Source organism: Macaca fascicularis, chromosome 15 (assembly GCF_037993035.2).
Source record: "Macaca fascicularis isolate 582-1 chromosome 15, T2T-MFA8v1.1".
Lineage (NCBI taxonomy): Eukaryota > Metazoa > Chordata > Mammalia > Primates > Cercopithecidae > Macaca > Macaca fascicularis.
This window is the reverse complement of record NC_088389.1, coordinates 63,515,080-63,537,302: the sequence shown is the minus strand read 5'-3', so window position 1 is coordinate 63,537,302 and position 22,223 is coordinate 63,515,080. Positions and strand designations below refer to the sequence as shown.

The following is a 22,223-nucleotide window of genomic DNA, read 5'->3' as shown; positions in this document are numbered from 1 at the left end:
CCCCCATCTACTGTGCTCATCCTCCCCACTCAGTGTCTCAGTCCACCCCAAATAAATCAGAAACCCGGGACCAACCTACGGTCCTCACTCTTCCTCCTCCACCTCTATAATCCCAAATATCTCTCCCAAATAGTATTTTACACCTATATACAGTTGACCCTTGAATAACATTGATTTGAACAACATGAACTCACTTATACTTGTATTTTTCAAATAATATATTGGGAATTTTTTTGAGATTTGCTACAGTTTGAAAAAACTTTCGGATGAACCGCCACCCCTGAGACAGCAAGACTAGCCCCTCCTCTTCCTCCTCCTCCTCCACCTACTCAACGTGATGTTGACAATGATGAAGACTTTTATGATGATCCACCTTCGTTTAATAGATAGGAAATCTATTCCTCTTCCTTATGATTTTCTTAATAACATTCTCTTTTCTCTAGCTGTATTGTAAGAATGCAGCACATAAAACATATAACATACAAATTATGTGTTAGTCGACTTTTTATATTATTGATAAGGCTTCCAGTCAACGGTAAGCTATTAGTAGTTAAGATTTGGGGGAGTCAAAAGTTATACATGGATTTTTTTTTACTATGAGGAGAGTTGGCTCCCCTCACTCCCATATTGTTCAGGGGTTAACTGTAATCCCAAAAATTGTATCTCTAGCTCCCAAATACTATTTTGCATCTATATCTATCTCCCCAATATTTCTTGGGGCCACCCTCTCCTTTACTGACCAGCTGGCTCAGGCCTCACTGAGGGACTGGGTGACTGCAGCAGCTTCCTGCAGCAGCTTCCTCCCATCCCTGCCCTCAGGAGGAAGCCTTTCTCATCTGTCCTGTAGTATGGGCAAGGTGGTCTTCCATATACCATTATTTTTTAAGTTCAAAGTCATGGTCATCATAGAAATATTGGACAATATTACAAATAATAATTTAAAAACCAGTATTTATCTGTAACCCTGTCACCCAAAGGAAACAACTGTTAGTTAATATTTGGTCATCATTTTCCAGTATTTCCTAGATACCCACTTATTCAGAGATCTGTAAGAAAAATATTTAAAAAGTTAAAATTGAGATCATACTAAAATACAGTGTTATGTGTTCTGTTTTTTTTTTCTATTAGTTACATTATGAGCATTGCCCATTATCATATACCCTTCAAAAAATAAGATTCCTGGCCAGGCATGGTGGTTCACGCCTGTAATCCCAGCACTTTGGGAGACTGAACTGGGAGGATCAGTTGAGCCTAGGAGTTCAAGACCAGCCTGGGCAACATAGTGAGACCTTGTCTCTATTAAAAATAAATTAGCTGGGCGTGGTGGTGCATGCATGTAGTTCCAGCTCCTCAGATGGCTGAGGTGGGAGAATTGCTTGGGCCCAGGTAGTTGAGGCTGCAGTGAGCCAAGATTGTACCACTGCATTCCAGCCTGGATAACAAGTGAGACCCTGTCTTGGAAAAAAAAAAAAAAAAAAAAGATTCTTAATGGCTGCATCACATACTACCACTGGACTCCACCAGGATTTGTTTAAATATTCTTCTATGGTTGAACATTAAGATTATTACAGTTTTTTTTTGTTACTACAAATAATGCTGTTATTAATATCCTTATGTCCAAATCTTTGTGCCCTTTATTATTAGACTAGATTCCTAGAAGTAGAGGTGTGGGGTCAAGGGGTCTGGAAGTTTTAAAGGCCCTTGATTCATATTTCCAACTTACTTTCTAGAAAGTTCATATTAAATTATCCCCATTTCCACCAGCAGTGTATGACACTGCCTACCTCACTACACAGTACCTAACAGTGGACATTGTGTTACACAAGAGAGGGAATGGTATCTAATTAGTGACCTTGCTAAAAATCAATCTGATTGTAAACCCCCAGAGCCCACAGAATAAAACCCAAACTCCTGTCATGTATGCAAGGCCCAGCAGAATGGCATGGCCACTGGCATGGCTGCTGACAACCTTCTCTCATGCGTGGTCAGACAGGCTTGGGTGTCTCTCACTCCTCCAGCTGTGCTTCTCTGTGCCTCTGTTCTGGCCAGCAGAGGAAGCAGGGAGAAAGCCCTGGGAGGGGAATCATGCAGGAGCTGTGCTTACCTATAGCCGGGGGCAGGAAAGGTACTGCTGCTCACAGGCCAACCCCACTGCTCCTGTTGTACAGATGGTACCATAGAGGCGAGGGCAGGGCAGGGAATGGAAATACTCTGTGAATCTGGGTCAATGTCCACTGCCTGTCCACTGAGTCATCAGAAAGGAAAGCTGGAAGAGGCTGAGCACCAGGCAGGGACAGCTATGGCAGGGTCCCAGGGCATGAGGTGAGGATGGGTAGAACAAGCCCCCTCAAGTCAGGTGAGGCCTGGATCCCAGGAAAGGGGGCACTGGAAGCTGCTGCTGCTGAGTGGGGTGAGGTGTGAGGAATGGTGAGGCTCCAGGCTCTGGCTGGATGATTGGTGTCCCAGGGCCTGACAGGTCTGGGAATCTTGGACTTTGGGCCTTGTTTTGGTTAATACTGAGTGTCAACTTGATTGGATTGTGGGATACAAAGTATGAATCCTGGGTGTGTTCTGTGTGGGTGTTGCCAAAAGAGATTCACATGTGAGTCAATGGGCTGGGGAAGGCAGATCCACCCTAATCTGGTGGGCACTATCTAACCAGTTTCCAGTGAATAGAAAGCAGGCAGCAAACTGTAAAAAGGAGAGACAGGCCTAGCCTCCCAGCCTACATCTTTCTCCCGTGCTGGATGTTTCCTTCCCTTGAATATTGGACTCCAAGTTCTTCAGTTTGGGGACTTGGACTGGCTTTCCTTGCTCCTCAGCTTACAGACAGCCTATTGTGGAACCTTGTGATCATGTAAGTTAATACTTAATAAACTCCTCTTTATATATATATCAATATATATATCTCTTCTATTAGTTCTGTCCCTCTAAGAGAACCCTGACTAATACAGGCCTCATCGCTGCCTCTACTTTCACCTACCAGGGAGGCTAGGCCATTCCCGTCATCTGTGGACTCCGTCTCAGCTCTGCTCAGATTTGGGAAGAACTCCAGGCTCTGCCATTGTCACCCCTACACTGACATGTTTATATCTCTAAGACACTTGTGCAGGGCCTAGGGTTGGGCAAGGCTGGGCCTTGGGAGAGGGAAGAATCTGACACTCCCTGCTCTTGGAGTAATGCTGAAAACACAGAGGCACAGCAAGAGGAGCAAGGCAGGGTGGCTTCCTGGTGGAGGTGGTGTTTGAGCTGGGCCTGAAGGGTCGGGCAGTCAGTCCTTTTACATATGGAGTAGTGTGCTGGGGATGGGGGAGGGGGTGCTGCTTCGTGGGGAGGACCCAAGGAGAGCACAGAGCTGGGCGGTGCAGGGCATGTGGGGGTCACATCTGGCTGGTGTGTGAGGCTGTGAGGAGGGAGATAGGGTGGGAGGGGAGGAAGGCTGGGGAGTCAGTCAGGCAGGACCAGCTTGTGAGGGCCTCAAATGCCCCACTGAAGAGCTTCCACTTTGTCCTGAGAACAGTGGGGAGCCACCTAAGGATTTCAGTGAGAAGAGTGATACAATCACATGTGCATTTCAAAAAGATGCCCCATGAAGGAGAGATTGTAGGGAGGAACAGGACTGAAGTCTTGGGACCAGCCAGGAGGCGGGTGTGAAGGCCAGGGTGATGCTGAGAGCTGACCTATGGCAGTGGCAGGGGCAGGAGCAGAGGGTGATTTGAGGGTTGTGGCAGGATCGGCGGGACTTGGTGCTGCCTTGCTGGGATGAAGATACCAGACCGGTAGCCCTAGCCCTGCCACGTCCTCACTGGCATTGGCATATGCTGGCCTCAGCCACTAACCTGAAACCTGCATCTGTACAGAGCCCCACCCTCCCTCACCTGGAGGTCCAGCTCCTGCCCCACGCCTTCTTGGTGGCCTCCTTCACCTCCTTGTTCCTCAGGCTGTAGATGATGGGGTTCAACATGGGTGTGACCATGGCGTAGAGGACTGTGAAGACCTCATCAGAGATGTGGGCTTCCTTGCTCTTGGGCTTCATGTACGTGAAGATGATGGTGCTGTAGAAAAGCAGCACCACAGCCAGGTGTGCTGAGCAGGTGGAGAAGGCTTTGCGGCGCCCAGGAGCCGAGGGCACCCTCAGGATGGTGGCCAGGATGAGCAAGTAGGACAGGCAAATGAATGCCAGGGGCACAGGCAGCAGCAGGATGGAGCCCACCAGCAGGAAGACTTCGCTGACCGATGTGTTACCGCACATCAGCTTCAGCACTGCCAGGATCTCGCAGGTGAAGTGACTGACCACGTGGTGGCCACAGAAGGGCAGCCTCATGGCAATGACTGTCTCAGTCACCGACTTGAGGAGGCAGAGGACCCAGGCAGCTCCCACCAGCAGCACACAGAGCCGGTGGTTCATGAGCACGTGGTACCTGAGTGGCTGGCAGATGGCCAGGTAGCGGTCGTAGGCCATGATAGCCAGCAGCAGGCACTCCGTGGAGCCCGTGGACAGGCTCAGACACATCTGGATGGCACAGCCAGTAAAGGAGATGGTCTTCCGGGATGACAGGAGGTGGACCAGCATCAGGGGCACAAAGGTGGACGTGTAGCAGATGTCCAGGGTGGATAGGTTGCCCAGGAAGAAGTACATGGGCGTGTGCAGGTGGACATCTAGCACGCTCACTGCCACAATGGCTGTGTTCCCCAGCAGGGTCACCAGGTACATGACGGAGCACAGAGGGAAGAGCAGGTGCTCTAGGGCTGGGTAGCCAGAAAATCCTTTCAGAAAGAATGCGGACACCCCTGTTCCATTGAGCGGCTGCATGCTGCAGAGTTCTGAAGGGATGATCCACAGTTGGGATGAAAGGAGAGAGGGTACGGGGCGCGGGGAAGCTCACAGAGCCCCTTCTGGGACGAGATGGACTGTCAGGATCTTTTCCAGCACTACCACACTTGCTCTCTGTGACGTCGGGCAATCCCTTTACCCTCTCTAGGCCTCAGTTTCTCCATGTGAAAAGTGAGGATTGATTTAGATCAGCATTCCCTGAATGTTAATCAGAATATTAGTAAGCAATCTGAAAAACCAATTTGAGACAACATTTGATTAATAAAAAATAAAGCTCTTTACTGCAGGACTTCTCAGAGCCTTTAAATGCTAATGTGATCTATGACTCCCACAAAGCAATGTAGAACATGTGTACCCCAGACTTATTTGATCATGGATCCCCTTTTACAGAACACCCGTTAACCTACTGCAGATAAGTGTTCTGTGAACATAGTCTGGGAAACAGTGGGCTAGATCAACAGTTCTCAAACTTTAACATGCACCAGAATCACCTGGAAAATTTCTTAAAACAGATTGTTGGGCCCCAAACCCAGTTTCTGACTCAGTGGGTCTGGGTGATGCTTCTGCTGCTGGTGCAGGTACCACACTTTGAGGAACTATTGGGCTAGATGGTCTCTGAGCAGGTGGAGATTCTCCTGGCTTTAAGGAAGCCTCTGAGCCATCGCATTTGCTATTCCCACTGTCTGGAATGTCCTCGGCCTGCAGTGGTCTGACCTGTCTCTTCAGGCCTACTGTAGTGTCCATGAAGAAAGCATACACCGTGCTGTGTGTCAGAGGGGCTGCTGACCTTGAAGGCTGTTGGTGGGCATGTTCCCCTGCCCCCTGCCCAGGGCCTGTTTCATTAGCTACCCTCTGTGGATTGGACCTTCATAATCTGCCTTCCTGTGGGTATCCCAGCTAAAGTCTGATGGAGCTCTTGGCTCAGCTCCAAACCCCTCTGTTCTGTGGGCCAGAGCCAGGGTTGCTTTGACTTCATGAACTCCTAGGGTATTAGCATGGAACATGCCCAGAGGCCAACTTGTTGGATCTCCCATTGTATAGATGGGGATGCTGAGGTCACACAACAGGTCTCTGGTGAGGTGAAGCTAGAATCCAGCCCTCCTAACATACACCATGCTCAGAGTGGGTGTATGCTTCTATTAGGTTTCAAACAATGCTTGTTCTTTTACCATTCTAGATGGATATCTGTGCCCCACATGCTGCCACTATCCTCTCACCAGCAAAAGAGCATGAGTCACCTCTCTTTAGTGTTCCAGGGTATCTGGCACGATGTCATAATTCCCATGGGACATGATGCCAAAGCCTGGGCCGAGCACAGTTCCTCTCAGTGCCTCCCTTACAGGAGACCACTTCTATCTTTTATTCCTCCCTCACTTACTCACCCCAGAACCCGGAAGTGACTGAGGACCTACTACATGCCAGGTGGTGCCAGATGTGAGGGACCACCGAGGACAGGTGTGTTCCCAGGCTGCTGAGTGCAAACCCTTCCTAGGCAGAGAGGACCCCCAACTCTCCCATACCCAGCCTCCCCCTCCCCCGACTCCCATACCCAGCCCCCCCCAACTCTTCCATACCCAGCCTCCCCTCCCCCGACTCCCATACCCAGCCTCCCCCTCCCCCAACTCTCCCATACCCAGTCCCCTCCCCCTCCCCCACTCTTCCATACCCAGCCTCCCCCTCCCCCGACTCTCCTATACCCAGCCTCTCCCTCCCCCAACTCTTCCATACCCAGCCTCACTCTCCCCCCACTCTCTCATACCCAGCGTCCCCCTCCCCCAACTCTCCCATACCCAGCCTCACTCTCTCCCAACTCTTCCATACCCAGCCTCACTCTCCCCCCAGTCTCTCATACCTAGCCTCACCCTTCCCTGACTCTCCCATACCCAGCCTCACCCTCCCCCCACACCTCCAAACCCAGCCTCACTCTCCACCCACCCTCCCATACCCAGCCTCACCCTTCCCCCACCTCCCATACCCAGCCTCACCCTCCCCCCACCTCCCATACCCAGCCTCATCCTGCTTCTGTTTGCTTCCCTCTAGTGACAGGAAGCTCATTACTCCTGTACATATTTTTCTTCCTTTCTTTCTGCTGTCAGGCTACTTGAAGGGTCACAAGTGGAGTCTCTCTAGGTCTTACTGGGCCTTCACCACTCATGAGGTTTCCAGGTAGGTGGCCCCTATGGCTACTCGTTCTTCTCCCAGAGTGTAAGTGTAGGGTTCAGAGCTTAACCCCACACACGGAGGCCCTCCCTCAGGGAGTTCGGGGGTGCCTTGCAGCAAGATCTCTGATCCAGTCCTAGGGCCTGAGAGAAAAAGTCTTGTCTCACATGACTGTGTCCAGACTCACCATGGGCCCAGGTATATGTGAGCCACAAGTTTCCTTCAAGACTTTGGAGTTTCCAGCAGGGAAACTCTGAGGCTGGGTTCCTGGAGAGGGACCCCCATTTAACAGGGCACAAACAGAAACAAGCACTGTGCCAGGGCTGGGGTGCGACACAGAGATGGCATCATGAGGCCCCAGTGGCTGGCTAGGCACCACTTCCTCTTTGCATTGGTTCCAGGTACTACAGTTTATTCCCAAAAGTCACAAGGAAGCATCTGCAGTGTTGGCTACCTATTGGAATATACATACAGGCCACCACATGTGCACTCACCTACAGGAGAATGCACAAATACCTGTGTGACATACAGGTGCACAAATGTGTGCCTGTGAGTATAAGCCACACATAGGCTCATGTGTGTACCTGTGTTGTCATTCATATGAGCGTACACACATTAGGTACCGCTCACTGTCTCTTACACATATGTGTGCACACACATATCCAGCTCCAGTAGTGCATCCCCTTGAACCCGGGGCCAGGGTGCTTCAGAGGGCTGGGCAGATGCCTTTGTCCCTGGGAGGAGGCGTGTGGAAACCACGGCCAGGAGGGGCAGCAGGGGCATCTCTAGGAAGGGGCAGCTCTGAGGGAAGGGAGCAAACCCTGCCTACAACAACCCAGAAGGACACTGCAGCCCAGGAGCAGGGGCAAGCCGCAAAAGACTTGGGGCCCCCCCGCTCTTCCTTCTGCCCTTCAGCCGGGGGGTGGGGCCTGCGGGAGGAGGAGGAACGTGACCGATGTTGTGGACTCTGGTTCCCAAAGCAGGGCCAGAAAGCTTTGTCTGCAGAGCCCATGATGTTCTTTCTGCCCCCACCTCCCTCCTGGCAGAATGCTACGGAAAAACCAGTTCAAATGGCACCTCCACAGGGAGCCTTCCTGTGTCCTCCCTAAGGCTGCGCCGAGCCTTCTCTCCTTTTCACTCTGTGGCCCTATGTTTGGACCTCTTGGATAATGCCCACCTTTCTCCCTCACTTCTTTGTTTTTGTTTTTTTTTTGAGACAGAGTCTCGCTCTGTCGCCCGGGCTGGAGTGCAGTGGCCGGATCTCAGCTCACTGCAAGCTCCGCCTCCCGGGTTCACGCCATTCTCCTGCCTCAGCCTCCCGAGTAGCTGGGACTACAGGCGCCCACCACCGCGCCCGGCTAATTTTTTGTATTTTTTAGTAGAGACGGGGTTTCACCGTGTTAACCAGGATGGTCTCGATCTCCTGACCTCGTGATCCGCCCGTCTCGGCCTCCCAAAGTGCTGGGATTACAGGCTTGAGCCACCGCGCCCGGCCTCTCCCTCACTTCTTATCTGCTTCCTATCCCAGCCAGCCTGCAGGGATGTCACCCTTCCTCTCCTCTCCCAGGTTCTGAAGGCCAAGCTGAGACTGCCAGCCTGGCCACGGCTGACTTCCTGTCTTGCTGTGATGTTCTGTGGCTAAGGCAAACTGGGAGTGAGCCACTGGATGCCAAACACGGGCTGGTCCCTGCCTAGGTGACACCTTGGCAGAGCTGGGAAGGGTCTCACAGATCAACTGGACTGCCCCCCTGTTAGACATGGAGAAACCGAGGCCCAGCGAGGCGAAGAAGCTTGCCCAGTGTTGCACAGTCGAGCAGAGGGGGAAGCCAAGGCCCCTGTTCTTCTCAGGCTCTTGACTCCCTCCTCTGCCTTCACATCCCCATTTCTCACTCACCTTCAGGCTCTCTGGATCCATTTCCTTGGCTCACTGGAGGATGTTTCAGAGGGTTTGAGACCAGGGACCTTTTCTCTCTGGAGCCAGGGGGACACAGTTCAAAGAAGGAAGCCCAAGCCTCCTAAACATAGAGAATTCTGGTGGACGGGACATGGAGTTTCACACCAGCCCAGCTTTCCAAACTCTGAAAACATGGCTGAACTTTCATAGAATTCAGCAAAGCGTTTGCAACTCGATAGAATTAAACGGAACTTTTGGAATTTGGCAGAATTACACAAACTGCTTAGAATTCAGTGGGTTTCTTGGCAATGTGTCAGGTTTGGTAAAATTAGGAAACGGAGAGGCCAGTAGGTTACTGTGGACAGCCAGGGACCCCCTGACCTGGTAGCGCCCAGCTCCATCTCAGCCGACAGCTTCCAGGGAGCAGGCAGGCCATATGGAGGTGGTACCTTTCAAAGCACTCTGTGCACCAAGGGACTGTGCGATCCCTGAGGAAATTTAGAGGGAAGAGAGGAAATGTGCCCAGCTTAGAAACTTTGGGGTGCCTCAGGGATAATGTCCCAAAGACCCAATTACAAAGAATCTATTTAGAAATCTTAATTGGTGTGGAAAAGTCGGAGAAAGTGGCTAAGGGACAGGAACCATCCTCTTAGGCCAGGCCCCAGCCAGTGCTGACCCAGGAATGTTTACAGAATGAATATGTGAATGGATGATGAGCAATTAAATGAACACATAAGCAATTCTCAATGAATAAATAAATGTAAAAATAAATGAATGAGTGAGTGAACAAATGATAGGCAGACTTGCTTTCCAGGTGAGGAGCTAGAGGTCTTGGCTCAACTCTCACAGGGATCTTACAAAAGTGCAAAATCTAGGAAAGTGAATGGGGGAGTGAACTGAACTGGATGAAGAAGCACAGCAGAATTACAGACTATCAGAGCAGGAAAGTGCTTAAAGGCCATCATAACCCATGCTCACTGTCCAGGGGGAGAACTGCCCTAGAGGGGTGAAGGGGTTAGCTCAGCACCACCTAGTGAGGCAGGAGCATGGCCCTGGGTTAACTCTGACACTGACTTGTCCACCCTTGAATCCTATCTCCCTCAGTCAATGCAAAGCCTGTCTGCCCAGGCAGCCAGTGACTGGGTTCCTCCAGTTGGTCCCTCTTCCCTGTGCTCAGAGCATCCATCTTGATGGTTCCTCCATGAGGTTCTCGACAGTTTTCAGAGTCCATGTCTCTGCAGGTTTAACGGTCTCTTTATTTACTTATTTATTTATATTTATTATTATTATTATGTTTGAGACAGAGTCTCCCTCTGTTGCCCAGGCATATTCTTAGCTCACTACAACGTCCGCCTCCTGGGTTCAAGCGATTCTCCTGCCTCAGCCTTCCGAGTAGCTAGGACCACAGGCATGCGGGCATGCGCCACCACACCTGGCTAACTTTTGTATTTTTAGTGGAGACACAGTTTCACCTGTTGGCCAGGCTGGTCTCGAACTCCTGACCTCAAGTTATCTTCCCGCCTTGGCCTCCCAAAGTGCTGGGATTACAGGTGTCAGCCACTGCGCCCAGTCAAGGGGCTCTTTAAAAATTAGGGTCATTTTATTTTGGAACTAGGTATTGTTGTTAGATTTTTATTTCACTATTTTAAAAGTAAAAGGAAGTTTATTAGAATTTTATTTATTTACACAAAATAAATTTACACTTTTACTTTTCCAAAAGTAACTATTGTTATTAGTTTTGTGTATATCTATCCAGATACTTTTCTGATCATTTGCGTATGTATATCTATACATAGAAATAGGTCTTGTGATTATATATGTATATCTATACATATAAATAATCTTGTGACTTTTTAGTATGCTTTTTTGTTGCAGGTTTATTGAAGGATGATTGATGTACAACTATATTTAAATAATATAATTTGATTGGTTTTAATGTATACAGTCATGAAACTATGACCACAATCAAGATAATGAACTTATCTAATATACCCACAATTTTTCTCATGCTCCTTAGTAATCCATTCCTTTCTTCCCCAACCAGGCAACCACTGATTTGCTCTCTGTAACTGCAGATTACTTTCCTTTTCTAGCATTTTACATAAAGGGAATTATGCAGAATGTACTCTTTTTAAAATCTGGCTTCTTTCACTCAGCGTGATTATTTTGAGAGTCATCCATGTTGTGCGAATCAATGGTTAGTTCTTTTTAAAAATAGCATCTTTATTGAGCTATAATTCAAACACCATGCAGCCGCCCATTTAAATTCCGCCGTTTAAAATGTACAACTCAAATACAAAACTGTTGCATTGTACACTTTAAATGGGGGAGTTTAAAGTGTACAATGGGCGAATTTAAAATGTACAATGCAATAGTTTTGAGTATCACCACAGTTGATTTTAGAACATGTTTATCACTTTCAAAAGAAAGCCCATACTGTTTAGCAGTCACTCCTCTTTTCCCCTCAACCTCCTCCAGTCTTAGGAAATCTACTTGTTGTCTCTATTGAGCTGCCTATTCTGGACATTTTATATAAATGAAATTATAAAATATGTTTCCCTTTGTGACTGGTTTCTCTTACTTAGCTTAATGTTTTCAAGGTTCATCTATATTGTAGCATGTATCAGGACTTAATTTCTTTTTATTGCTAAGTAATATTCAATTGTATGGATATACTACATTTCATCTGCCCATTCATCAGTTGATAGACATTGGGTTGATTCCACTTTTTGACTATTATGAATAGTGCTGCTACGAACATTTGTGTACAAGTTTTTGTGTGGATGTATATTTTCGTTTTTCTTGGATATTTTCTTTTTTTTTTTTGAGAGTCGCCCAGGCTGGAGTGCAGTGGTGCGATTTCGACTCACTGCAAGCTCTGCCTCCTGGGTTCACGCCATTCTCCTGCCTCAGCCTCCTGAGTAGCTGGGACTACAGGCACCCGCCACCGCGCCCGGCTAATTTTTTGTATTTTTAGTAGAGATGGGGTTTCACCGTGGTCTCGATCTCCTGACCTTGTGATCCGCCCGCCTCGGCCTCCCAGAGTGCTGGGATTACAAGCGTGAGCCACTGCGCCCGGCCTTTCTTGAATATTTTCTTAGGAGTGGAATTTCTGGGTCATATAGAAACTCTATGTGTAGATTTTTGGGGAACTGCCATTTTCCAAAATGGAAAGTATCATTTTACTTTCCCATTTTACATTTCCCCAACACATGAGGGTTCCAATTTCTCCACATCCTCACCAACAATTGTTATTATCTGCTTTTTAAATTATAGCCGTCTTGGCCGGATGTGGTGGCTCACGCCTGTAATCCCAGCACTTTGGGAGGCTGAGGTGGGCAGATCACTTGAGACCAGGAGTTCAAGACCAGCCTGGGCAACATGGTGAAACCTCGTCTCTACAAAAAATACAAAAATTAGCCGGGCGTGGTGGCATGTGCCTGTAGTCCCCACTACTTGGGAGACTGAGGCAGGAGAATAGCTTGAGCCCAGAAGGTTGAGGGCTGCAGTGAGCCATGTTCATACCACCCTACTCCAGCCTGGGTGACAGAGTGAGACCCTGTCTCAAAAAAAAAAATTATATATGTATAGCCGTCATAGTAAGAGTGAAGTGGTATCTAATTGTGATTTTGATTTGCATTTCTCTAATGGCTAATGACGTTGAACATATTTTCAAGTGTTTATTGGCTATTTGTATATCTTCTTTGGAGCAATGTATATTCAGCTCTTTAGCCTATTTTAATTTTAATTTTTAATTTTAATTTTTTTTCTTTGAGATGGGGTTTTGCTCTGATACCCAGGCTAGGGTGCAGTAGTGTGATCTGGGCTCACTGCAACCTCTGCCTTTTGGGGTCAAGTGATCCTTCCACCTCAGCCTCCCGAGTAGCTGGGATCACAAGCACACACCATCATACCCAGGTAATTTTTTTGTATTTTGGGTAGAGATGGGGGTTTCACCATATTGGTCAGGCTGGTCTCGAACTTCTGATCTCAAATGATCCAACTGCCTTGGCCTCCCAAAATGCTAGGATTACTGGTGTGAGCCACCGCACTTGGCCTAATTATATACTTAAATTTTACTTTACATACGTAAGATCACAGTTAAGGAGGTTAACTATAATTTCAAATTTTATGTGCTATTTTATCACATTTGAAAATATTCACTCTTACTATTTACTTTAAACAGTGATCTATAAATTTGTTTAGACAATAATAATTAAGGACCTTTTCTTCTTTAGGATGATAAAAAAATTAATGATGTATTGAAGATACTACTAAAGAAACTTTACTTTTGGATTATGGCCTCTGCACTGAAGATCTGTAGGATTTTTAAAAATTAATTTTCAAATCTTTCCATGACCTCTCTGTTCTAAGAAATATCATCTTTGTAATAATTTGTGTGAATACTTTTTAAATCAAAAATTGATTCACAAGACTGTATTACCATAATCACCAATTTTAAGTCTCTTAAATATTTTCTATATTTCTTTTCTTGATCATAAAATGTCAATAATATGGATATGCTCTTAATATAACAAAATATTTAATTATCTCAGTTTCCCATCAACCCATCAGTCATTTATTAATTACATTGGCCATTTCCATTGATTGGCAGGCGGCTCCTCCATGAACATCTCCCATGGTTTCCACTGCATCATTTTTCTTGCCAGACTTAGTTCATTTTCAACCTGAAGAATCACCTCTTTTATTTGAACACCTTGAAGTTGGTCTTCTGATTGTTTAACGTCTGGTTCTGCTTTAACTATAGCCAGCTTCTCATTTGCAATCTGTTCTGTATACTTTCTATATGCTGCTTTTTTAGGGGTTCGCTTAAGAACATCAAGGATCTTTGTGTACAATATTCTTAGCCTCTTACATTTTAGCAGACTGATTTTAGCTGCTTGTCTTGTGTGGACTCTTGCATACAGCCAATCCCACAAGGCCCGTGGTCTTCCTCAGCACACCTGCCATGACCGTGCCGATGAGCCAATTGGATCTTCTTTAATTTCTTTCAACAATATTTTGTAATTTTTAGAGTATACATTTTCTCCAAGAATATAATTATATATATAATGTTTTATATAATTTCTTTAAAAAATAGGAGAAGAAATAAGAAATATGCACTTAAAACTGCCTTTTATAATCATATAGTTATCTTTATCAGTGCTCTTTGTTCTATCACGTGCATTTGAATTTCCATCTGTATTTGCTTGCTTTCAGCCTAGAGGATTTCTTTTAGTATTTCTTGTAAAGTGGGTCTGCTAGCAATGAATTCTCTTAGTTTTTGTTTATGTAGGTATGTCTTTATTTTGCCGTGGTTTTTGAAAGATAGTTTTTCTGTTTTTAATATTTTTGGTTGGCAGGCTTTTCTTTCAGTACTTTGAATATGTCAGCCTGCTGTCTTTTGGCTTCCACTGTTTCTCATAGGAAGTCAGCTGCTAATCTTATTATCATTCCCTTGTATGTGATGAGTTATTTGTCTCTTACTGCTGTCAATGTTTTCTCTTTGTCTTTCAAGCACTTTTACTATTATATGTCTGGGGTGGGTTTCTTTGAGTTTGTAGAGTTTCTTGGATGTGTAATGTTTTTCAACAAATTTGGGAAGTTTTCAATGTGTAATGTTTTTCAACAAATTTGGGAAGTTTTCAATCATTATATCTTCTAATACTTTTTCTGTTCATTTCTTTCTCTTCTCTCCTGGTAATCCTATCTCACTCATATGTTAGTACACTTAAGGGTGTTTCACATTTCCCTAAGGCTATGTTCATTTTTCTTTATCCCTTTTTCTTTCTGTTCTTCAGATTATATAATCTCTATCAATCTATCTTCAAGTTTGATGATTCTTTTGCCAATTCAAATCTACTGTTGAACACCTCTAAGTGAATTTTTCATTTTGGTTATTGTACATTTAATTTTGGAATTTCCATTCAAAATAGTTTCTATCTCTTTATTAATATTCTCTATTTGATGAGAAATTGTCACCATAGCTTCCTTTACTCCCCCACCCCTCACCAGAGGTAGAATTGCTGGATCATATAGTAATTTTATTTTTAATTTTTTGAGAAACTGCCATACTGTTTTCCATTTTATATTTCCACCAACAGTGCACAAGGGTTCCAATTTCTCCATAGTCTCACCAACACTTGTTATTTTCTGTTTTTTTTTTTTTTTTTTTTTTTTTTATAGCAGCCATTCTAATGGGTGAGATGGACTATCTTATCTCATTGTAGTTTTGATTGCATTGCCTTAATGATTTAGTAATAAACATTTGTTCATGTGCTTATTATCCATTTGTATAGATTTTTGGAGAAATGTCTATTTAAGTTATTTGCCCTTTTATTAATAGCACTGTTTTTCTTTTGTTGTTGTTGTTTTGGGTTTTAAGAGTTCTCTCTATATTATGGATGTGAATCCCTCATCAGATATATAATTTATAAATATTTTCTCCCATTCTGTGAGTTGCCTTCTTACTCTGTTGACATAGTCTTGTGATGCACAACATTTTAATATTTTCATGAAGTCTAATTTGTTGATTGTTTTCTCTTTTTTTGCCTCTGCCTTTGGAGTCATATCCAAGAAATTATTGCCAAATTCAAATTCATGAAGTTTTTGCCCTGTGACTTCTTCTAAAAGTTTGATAGTTTTTGGTAGGTCTTTTGTCCATTTTGATTTTTTTTTTTTTTTTTTTTTTGTATTTGGCATTACAAAAGAATCTCTTTTGCATGTGGATATCTAATTTTCCCAGCATGATTTATTGAAAAAAACTGTCCCTTCCTAAATAAATAGTCTAATTTCTCTTGACAAAAATCACTTGATATGAGGGTTTACTTCTGGGCTTTTCATTCTATTCCATTGGTCTATGTGTCTGTCTTTATGCCAGTACCACACTGTTTTGATTACTGTAGCTTTGTAGTAAGTTTTGAAATCAGGAAGTGTGAGTCCTTCAGCTTTGTTATTTTTCAAAGCTGTTTTGACTACTCAAGGTCCCTTGAGATTCCATACGAATCTTAGGATGGATGTTTCTATTTCTGCAAAAACATCATTGGGATTTTGATAGGGGTTGTACTAAATATGTAGATCCTTTAGTTCTTTAAGCATGAATTCCTTTAATTCTTTGAATATAGTTATAGTGGATGCTTGAAATCTTCATTGGCTAAATATGACTTGAGGCCTTTGGCTGGCAGTTTCTCTTGCCTGTGTTCCCCCTTCATGTGTGCATACTTTCTTGTTCCTTTGCATGACTCATAATTTTTTTGTTGAAACTTTATATTTTTGGTAATATATGGTAGCCACTCTAGATATCGATCTTCCACCCCTCTTTGTAGCTTGCTTTTGTTATTTTTTACTTCTTTACTACTGACTTGGCTAGACTATTTAATTTAGTCTATTATCCCACAGCATGAAGCCTCTGTCTTTCCTTAGAGACTATAGCCTTGCATATGTGCACATTCACCCTGGGATAACAGTGGTTTTAGCAGAGCCATTTGACTGTCGCTTTTCCTGATCTATTTGTAAAAGTATCTACTTCTGCTGGTATCACACCCAGTGTTAGGCTCCACACATTGTCATCTGATTGCTTTATTGTTTTTGATCATGTGCTGGGGAATACATTGCACCACAGTCTGATTCAATTACATTTGGGCAGGAGTATTTTTGAGGCCAGTCTTTGAGGTTTGTTTTGACCTCAGGAGAATTCTCCTTAGCTGTCTTTTTCCATGGTGTTCTGCTGTTGTTGGGTGAAGGGTTTTATAAATATCAATTAAGTTGGATGAAAGTATTGTTCAAGTCTCCTATATTCTTACTAATTTTCTGTTTACTTATTTTTCAACTACTGAGACAGGGATGTTGAAATCTTTGGCTGCAATTACAGATTTGTCTGTTCCTCCTTTCAGTTCTGTCAGGTCTTGCTTTATGTATTTTGAGGCTCTGTCATTAGATATATAAGCTTTTAGGACTGTTACGTTATCCTGACGAATTGACATCTTTGTCATTTTCAACTAACCCTCTTTATCCCTGTTAATATTTTTGCTCTAATATCTACTTTGCTATTAATATAGAGTTGGATCTTTAATTTTTTTTTTTTTTTTGAGATGGAGTCTTGCTATGTCGCCAGGCTGGAGTGCAGTGGCGCGACCTCAGCTCACTGCAACCTCCACCCTGGGTTCAAGCGATTCTCCCATCTCAGCCTTCCGAGTAGCTGGGATGACAGGCATGCACCACCATGCCCAGCTAATTTTTGTATTTTTAGTAAAGACGGGGTTTCACCATGTTGGCCAGGATGGTCTCGATTTCCTGACCTCATGATCCGCCCTCCTTGGCCTCCCAAAGTGCTGGGATTACAGGCGTGAGCCACCGTGACTGGCTGGATCTTTAAAAAATTAATCAGACAATCTCTGTCCTTTAATTTAGATGCTTACACAAATTACATTAAAAATGACCAGGGATATAGTTGGATTTAAATATTTCATCTTGCTGTTTGTTTTCTATTGTTCCATCTGTTATTTGTTCCCCTTTTAATCTACCTTTAATTAATATAATACCACCTCACCTATAGTATATAAGTGTTGCAACAGTGCACTTTCACCTTGCCTCTTCTGGGTTTTGAGCTATTGTTGTTATATATTGTAATTCCACATCTGTTAAAATTCTATAATACCTTATTACTTTTGCTTCCAATAGTCAACTATGTTATATATTCCTTCCTTTAAAAAATTTATTAGCTTCTTATTGGCCACATCCAAGTTATGTTTTAAAAGGTTTAAAAATTAGAGTAAAAATATTTTATATTTATTCACCTATTTACCATTTCTAGAGCTCTTTATTGCCTGGTATAGATAGGTATTTCCTTCTGATAACATTTTTCTTCCACCTGAAGGACTTCTTTTTAATATTCTTATAGATCTGGTCTGTTGGTAATAAAGTCTTTCAAATTTTGTATGTCTGAAAATATTTTTATTTAACTTCGGTTTTGAGAGGTATTTTGCTCAGTATAGAATTCTGACAGCTGAATTTTCCTTTTAGCATTTTGAAGATACTGCACCACTGTCTTCTGGCTTGCATTGTTTCTGACAATGACTGCCGTCATTCTTATGTTTGTTCTTCTGTATATAACGTGTCTTTTTCTATGATTGCTTTTAAGATGTTCTCTTTACCACTGATTAAAGCAATTGTATTATAATTTGCCTTGGTGTCGCTGTCTTCATGCTCTTCTGCTTGGGCTTTGTTGAGATTCTTGGATCTATGATTTCGTAGGCTTTTTTTTAAGTTTGGAAAAATTTTGATCATTTTTTTCCCATTTTTTTTTTTTCTGTCCATTGCTTCTTTTCCTGAGATTCTAGTTGTACATATATTAGGCTACTTGAAGTCCCAAAGCTCACTGATACTTTATTTATTTATATATTTTTTTATTTTATTTGGTTAATGTATATTGCTATGGTATCAAGTTTACTAATATTTTCTGCTGCAGGTTCTAGTCTGCTATTAATGTCATCTAATACATTTGAAATTTGTTTTAAATTTTGAAATAATTTTAGATTGGCAGAAGAGTTCTAAAGATAGGATGTAGATTTCCTGTATAACTTTCAACCAGCTTCTCCTAATGTGAACATCTTATATAGCCATGAAATGTTTATCAAAACTCAGAAATTAGCAGTGGCACAACTAAACATAATTGGCACTATTAATTAAACTATAGGCTTATTCAAATTTTCCCAGTTTTCCCACAAACATCCTTTATCTGTTCCTGGATCCAATCCAGGATATCATGTTCATTCATCCATTTGATTTTTTTAATTTCAAAAATCGTATTTTTTTATTTTTAAAAGTTTTGAGTCTTTTAAAATCCTCTGTGTCTTTCTTTAATATATGAGGCTTGCTTCTAACAATATACCATGTCTTGTGTATATATATACATACACACTTTCTCTCTCTCTCTATATATATTTATACACATACACACACTATATATATATATATATACATGTATGTATGTATATATATATATATATATATATAGAGAGAGAGAGAGAGAGAGAGAGAGAGATGGAATTTCCCTCTTGCTACCCAGGCTGGAGTGTAGTGGTGTGATCTCGGCTCACTGCAACCTCCGGCTCCCAGGTTCAAGCAATTCTCCTCAGCCTCCCAAGTAGCTGGAACCACAGGCATGCACCGCCACACCTGGTTAATTTTTGTATTTTTAGTAGAGACAGGGTTTCACCATGCTGGTCAGGCTGGTCTCAAACTCTTGACCTCAGGTGATCCACCTGCCTCGGCCTCCCAAAGTGCTGGGATTATAGGGGTGGGTCACTGCACCTGACCGTAGATATTTTTATGTAATTGTTTCTTTGAAAGTTATATGTAGGGCCAGGTGTGGTGGCTCATGCCTGTAATCCCAGCACTTTGGGAGGCCGAGGCGGGCGGATCATGAGATCAGGAGATCGAGACCATCCTGGCTAGCACGGTGAAACCCTGTCTCTACTGAAAAATAGAAAAAATTAGCCGAGCGTGGTAGTGGGCACCTGTGGTCCCAGCTACTTGGGAGGCTGAGGCAGGAGAATGGTGTGAACCTGGGAGGCAGAGCTTGCAGTGAGCTGAGATTGTGCCACTGCACTCCAGCCTGGGTGACAGAGCGAGACTCCGTCTCAAAAACAAGCAACAGAAAAAAGTTACATGTAATATTCTATTGTGTGAATATATTATAGCTTATTTGAGTATTTCCTGTTGTTAGACATTTAGGTTATATCTAATGTTTTCTTTGGCCATGCAAACAATGCTGCAAATCATATCATTTTACATGACTCTTTGGCACATGTACAAATACTTCTCTAGGATAGATATTTTGACAGCAAGTTATTGGATTGAAGGTATGTTTATTAAAATTGTTGAAAGATGCCCTAAATTGCCCTCAGAAATGCTGTCTTAATTTAAATCTCCACCAAGAATACAACAGTACCCATTTCTCCATATCCTGACTGATACTGGGTGTTATCAGTCTTTTATTTTTTATTTTAAAATTTAAATTAAATTAAATCAAATTTTTAAGGAGACAGAATTTTGCCTTTTTGCCCAGGCTGTAGCACAGTGGTGCAATCATAGCTCACTGTAACCTTGAACTCTTGGGCGCAAGTGATCCGCTCGTCTCAGTTCCCGAGTAAGTAGGATAAGTAGGACTACAGGAGCTTGCCAGTGCACCCTGATGATTATTTTAATTTTTTTGTAGAGATGGAGTCTTTTTATTTGCCTAGGCTGGTCTTGAACGCCTGGTCTCAAGTGATTTTCCTCCCCTCAGCCTCCCAAAGTGCTGGGATTACACGTTTGAGCCACCTTACCCGGCCTCAGTCTTTTAAATTTTGTATTACAATGGGTGAAAAAGGATATCTTGCTGTTTTATTTTACATTTCCCTGATCACTAAAAATGTTAAGAATAATTCTATTTGTCATTTTTTGCTATTAACATTTTTCTTCTGTTGATTATCTCTTCATATTTTATGCTCATTTTTCTAATTTTGAAAATATTGATTTCTAGAAGTTCTTTATATATTCTCTATAGTGTTTCTTTGTGTATTACATATGTGGCAAACATTTTATTTCAGTTACCTTTTTTATTTGTGTATGATATCTTTTGTTATATAGAAGTTTAATTATTTGGGGTAGCAAATTTCTTTTTCATTTTTGTCTCTTGTGTAATATCCCCAAGGTTTTAAGTACAGTCTCCTTTTTGTATTTTCTTCTAATGATTTAAAAGTTTTACTTTTCAATTTAACTTTTATTTTATCTTGAATTTACTTATTGAGTCAGTGAGGTAGGATAAGTAAGCTTATTTACTTGCCACAATAAAATTTATTATGAAGGTCATTCTTTTCTCATTGATTTAAAAAATGCCACCTTTCTCATATATGAATTTCTTACAAATTTATTAGTCTCTTTCTGGACCCAGTGTTATGTTCTAAAGAAATTTTATTGTCTCTTTCTGTCCTCATGTCACACTGTTTTAATTACTATAGCTTTATAGTGATTTATAGCTTTATATTGATATCTGCTAGGCCAAATCCTCTCTTACCAGCCTTTTTGAATCATTTCTTGGCTGTTCTTGCACATTTTCTTTTTCAGATAAATTTTGCAATCAGCTTGTCACATTTCATAAAGATTCTCCTGGGATTTTGCTTTTAATTTGTTGGCTAATTTGGGACAGAATTGACATCACTACAAAATCAAGTTTTCTCATCCAAGAACATTGTCTTTTGTCTTTCCATCAATTCAGGTCTTTTATTTTGTCCTGACCACATGGCTCCTCTCCTTTCAATATGTTAATAAAGTGATTTATATTAACGTGTTTTTTTTTTCCTAATGTTGAATTATCTTTTTATTTCTGGGATAAACCCTTCTTCTTTCCTATGTTTTATTCTTGTCACGCATGGATGCTGGATTGATTTCAGGTGAACTGATCAGCTTCTGGGCTCCCCCTGGTGGCCATCAGGCTCTTCTCTGTGATCTTTGGGGATGGGGTTTGGAATAGCTGTGAAATCCTGGGCTCCAGGGCTCAGGCCCAGGGAGTTCCCTATGGCAGCAGGATCACAGATCTAGGAATCTGGTAGACATAAAATCTGTGTGCCCGAGTTATGTAACCATCTGTTTTGCCTCTGTGGGTTCTGTTAGTTTCTGTTTGCTAGGAGACCCTGAGGAAAGAGACCATATGTATGTTAAAAGAATCTACTCTCTCAGAATCCAGCAGTCCATTCACTGACTTGTCCCTTTCTCTAAGCTTTATAATTATCTTTATGTCATTTTCAATGAGGGGAAACCCTCAAATGTAGTTTCACTTTTATGAATTTGGATGGCTTTTCATATCAGTAAACTTATAAATCAGAAACTTATGTCCCAAATTTGGTCCAGAAAGTAAGATCTTGCGTCTCTGGTATTTTGATAGGGATTGCATTTAATATGTAGGTCGCTTTGGTAGTATGGTCATTTTTGCAATATTAATTCTTTCCATCCATGAACATGAGGTTTTTTTTCTATTTTTTGTGTGTCCTCTTCAATTTCTTTCATCAATGGTTAATAGTTTTCCTTGCAGAGATCTTTCATCTTCTTGGCTAAATTTATTCCTAGGTATTTTAGAAAATAAATTCTTAACAGTGCTGAAAAGCAAGAGAAAGTGCTACCAGCCAACAAGAAATGTTCAGGAATTCCTGAAAAATGGTAAGCAGATGAGATTGAATTGTTGGAAGAAACCACAGCCAAACAAAGTAAGGAAGGGATTACTGCAATAAGGGGAGTGGTTCTGGAGGCGTTCTTAGTTCAGAGGCAACAGTTACAAGGAAAAGAAGGAGGGACCTG

General features: G+C 42.7%; 2 protein-coding genes across 3 annotated transcripts; both read right to left on the bottom strand.

The window, feature by feature from the left end:
• Positions 1 to 3,620: 3,620 nt before the first annotated feature.
• On the bottom strand, positions 3,621 to 5,081 carry OR13J1 (olfactory receptor family 13 subfamily J member 1). Its single transcript, XM_005581336.4, has one exon. The coding sequence runs from the start codon at positions 4,811 to 4,813 to the stop codon at positions 3,875 to 3,877; it is 939 nt and encodes a 312-aa protein (XP_005581393.3). The 5' UTR covers positions 4,814 to 5,081; the 3' UTR covers positions 3,621 to 3,874.
• Positions 5,082 to 13,474: 8,393 nt separating this feature from the next.
• LOC102132705 (NADH dehydrogenase [ubiquinone] 1 alpha subcomplex subunit 5-like) lies at positions 13,475 to 13,862 on the bottom strand. Of its 2 annotated transcripts, none has more exons than XM_015436750.4 (2): positions 13,790 to 13,862; positions 13,475 to 13,644 (listed from the first exon to the last, which is right to left on the bottom strand). In XM_015436750.4, the coding sequence occupies exons 1-2, from the start codon at positions 13,857 to 13,859 to the stop codon at positions 13,475 to 13,477; spliced, it is 240 nt and encodes a 79-aa protein (XP_015292236.1). In that variant the 5' UTR covers positions 13,860 to 13,862. The 2 variants fall into 2 exon arrangements, with proteins under 2 accessions (XP_015292236.1, XP_005581392.3); XM_005581335.5 differs by having other exon boundaries at positions 13,475 to 13,763; positions 13,798 to 13,862.
• Positions 13,863 to 22,223: the final 8,361 nt, after the last annotated feature.

Excerpts from the sequence above, each read along its gene's own strand:
- LOC102132705 (XM_005581335.5), bottom strand. The coding sequence starts at position 13,859 with ATGGCAGGTGTGCTGAGGAAGACCACGGGCCTTGTGGGATTGGCTGTA. Across the intron at positions 13,764-13,797 it reads GCTGTATGCAAGAGTCCACA|TAAGAGGCTAAGAATATTGT; the intron begins CAAGACAAGCAG and ends TCTGCTAAAATG.
- OR13J1 (XM_005581336.4), bottom strand. The coding sequence starts at position 4,813 with ATGCAGCCGCTCAATGGAACAGGGGTGTCCGCATTCTTTCTGAAAGGA.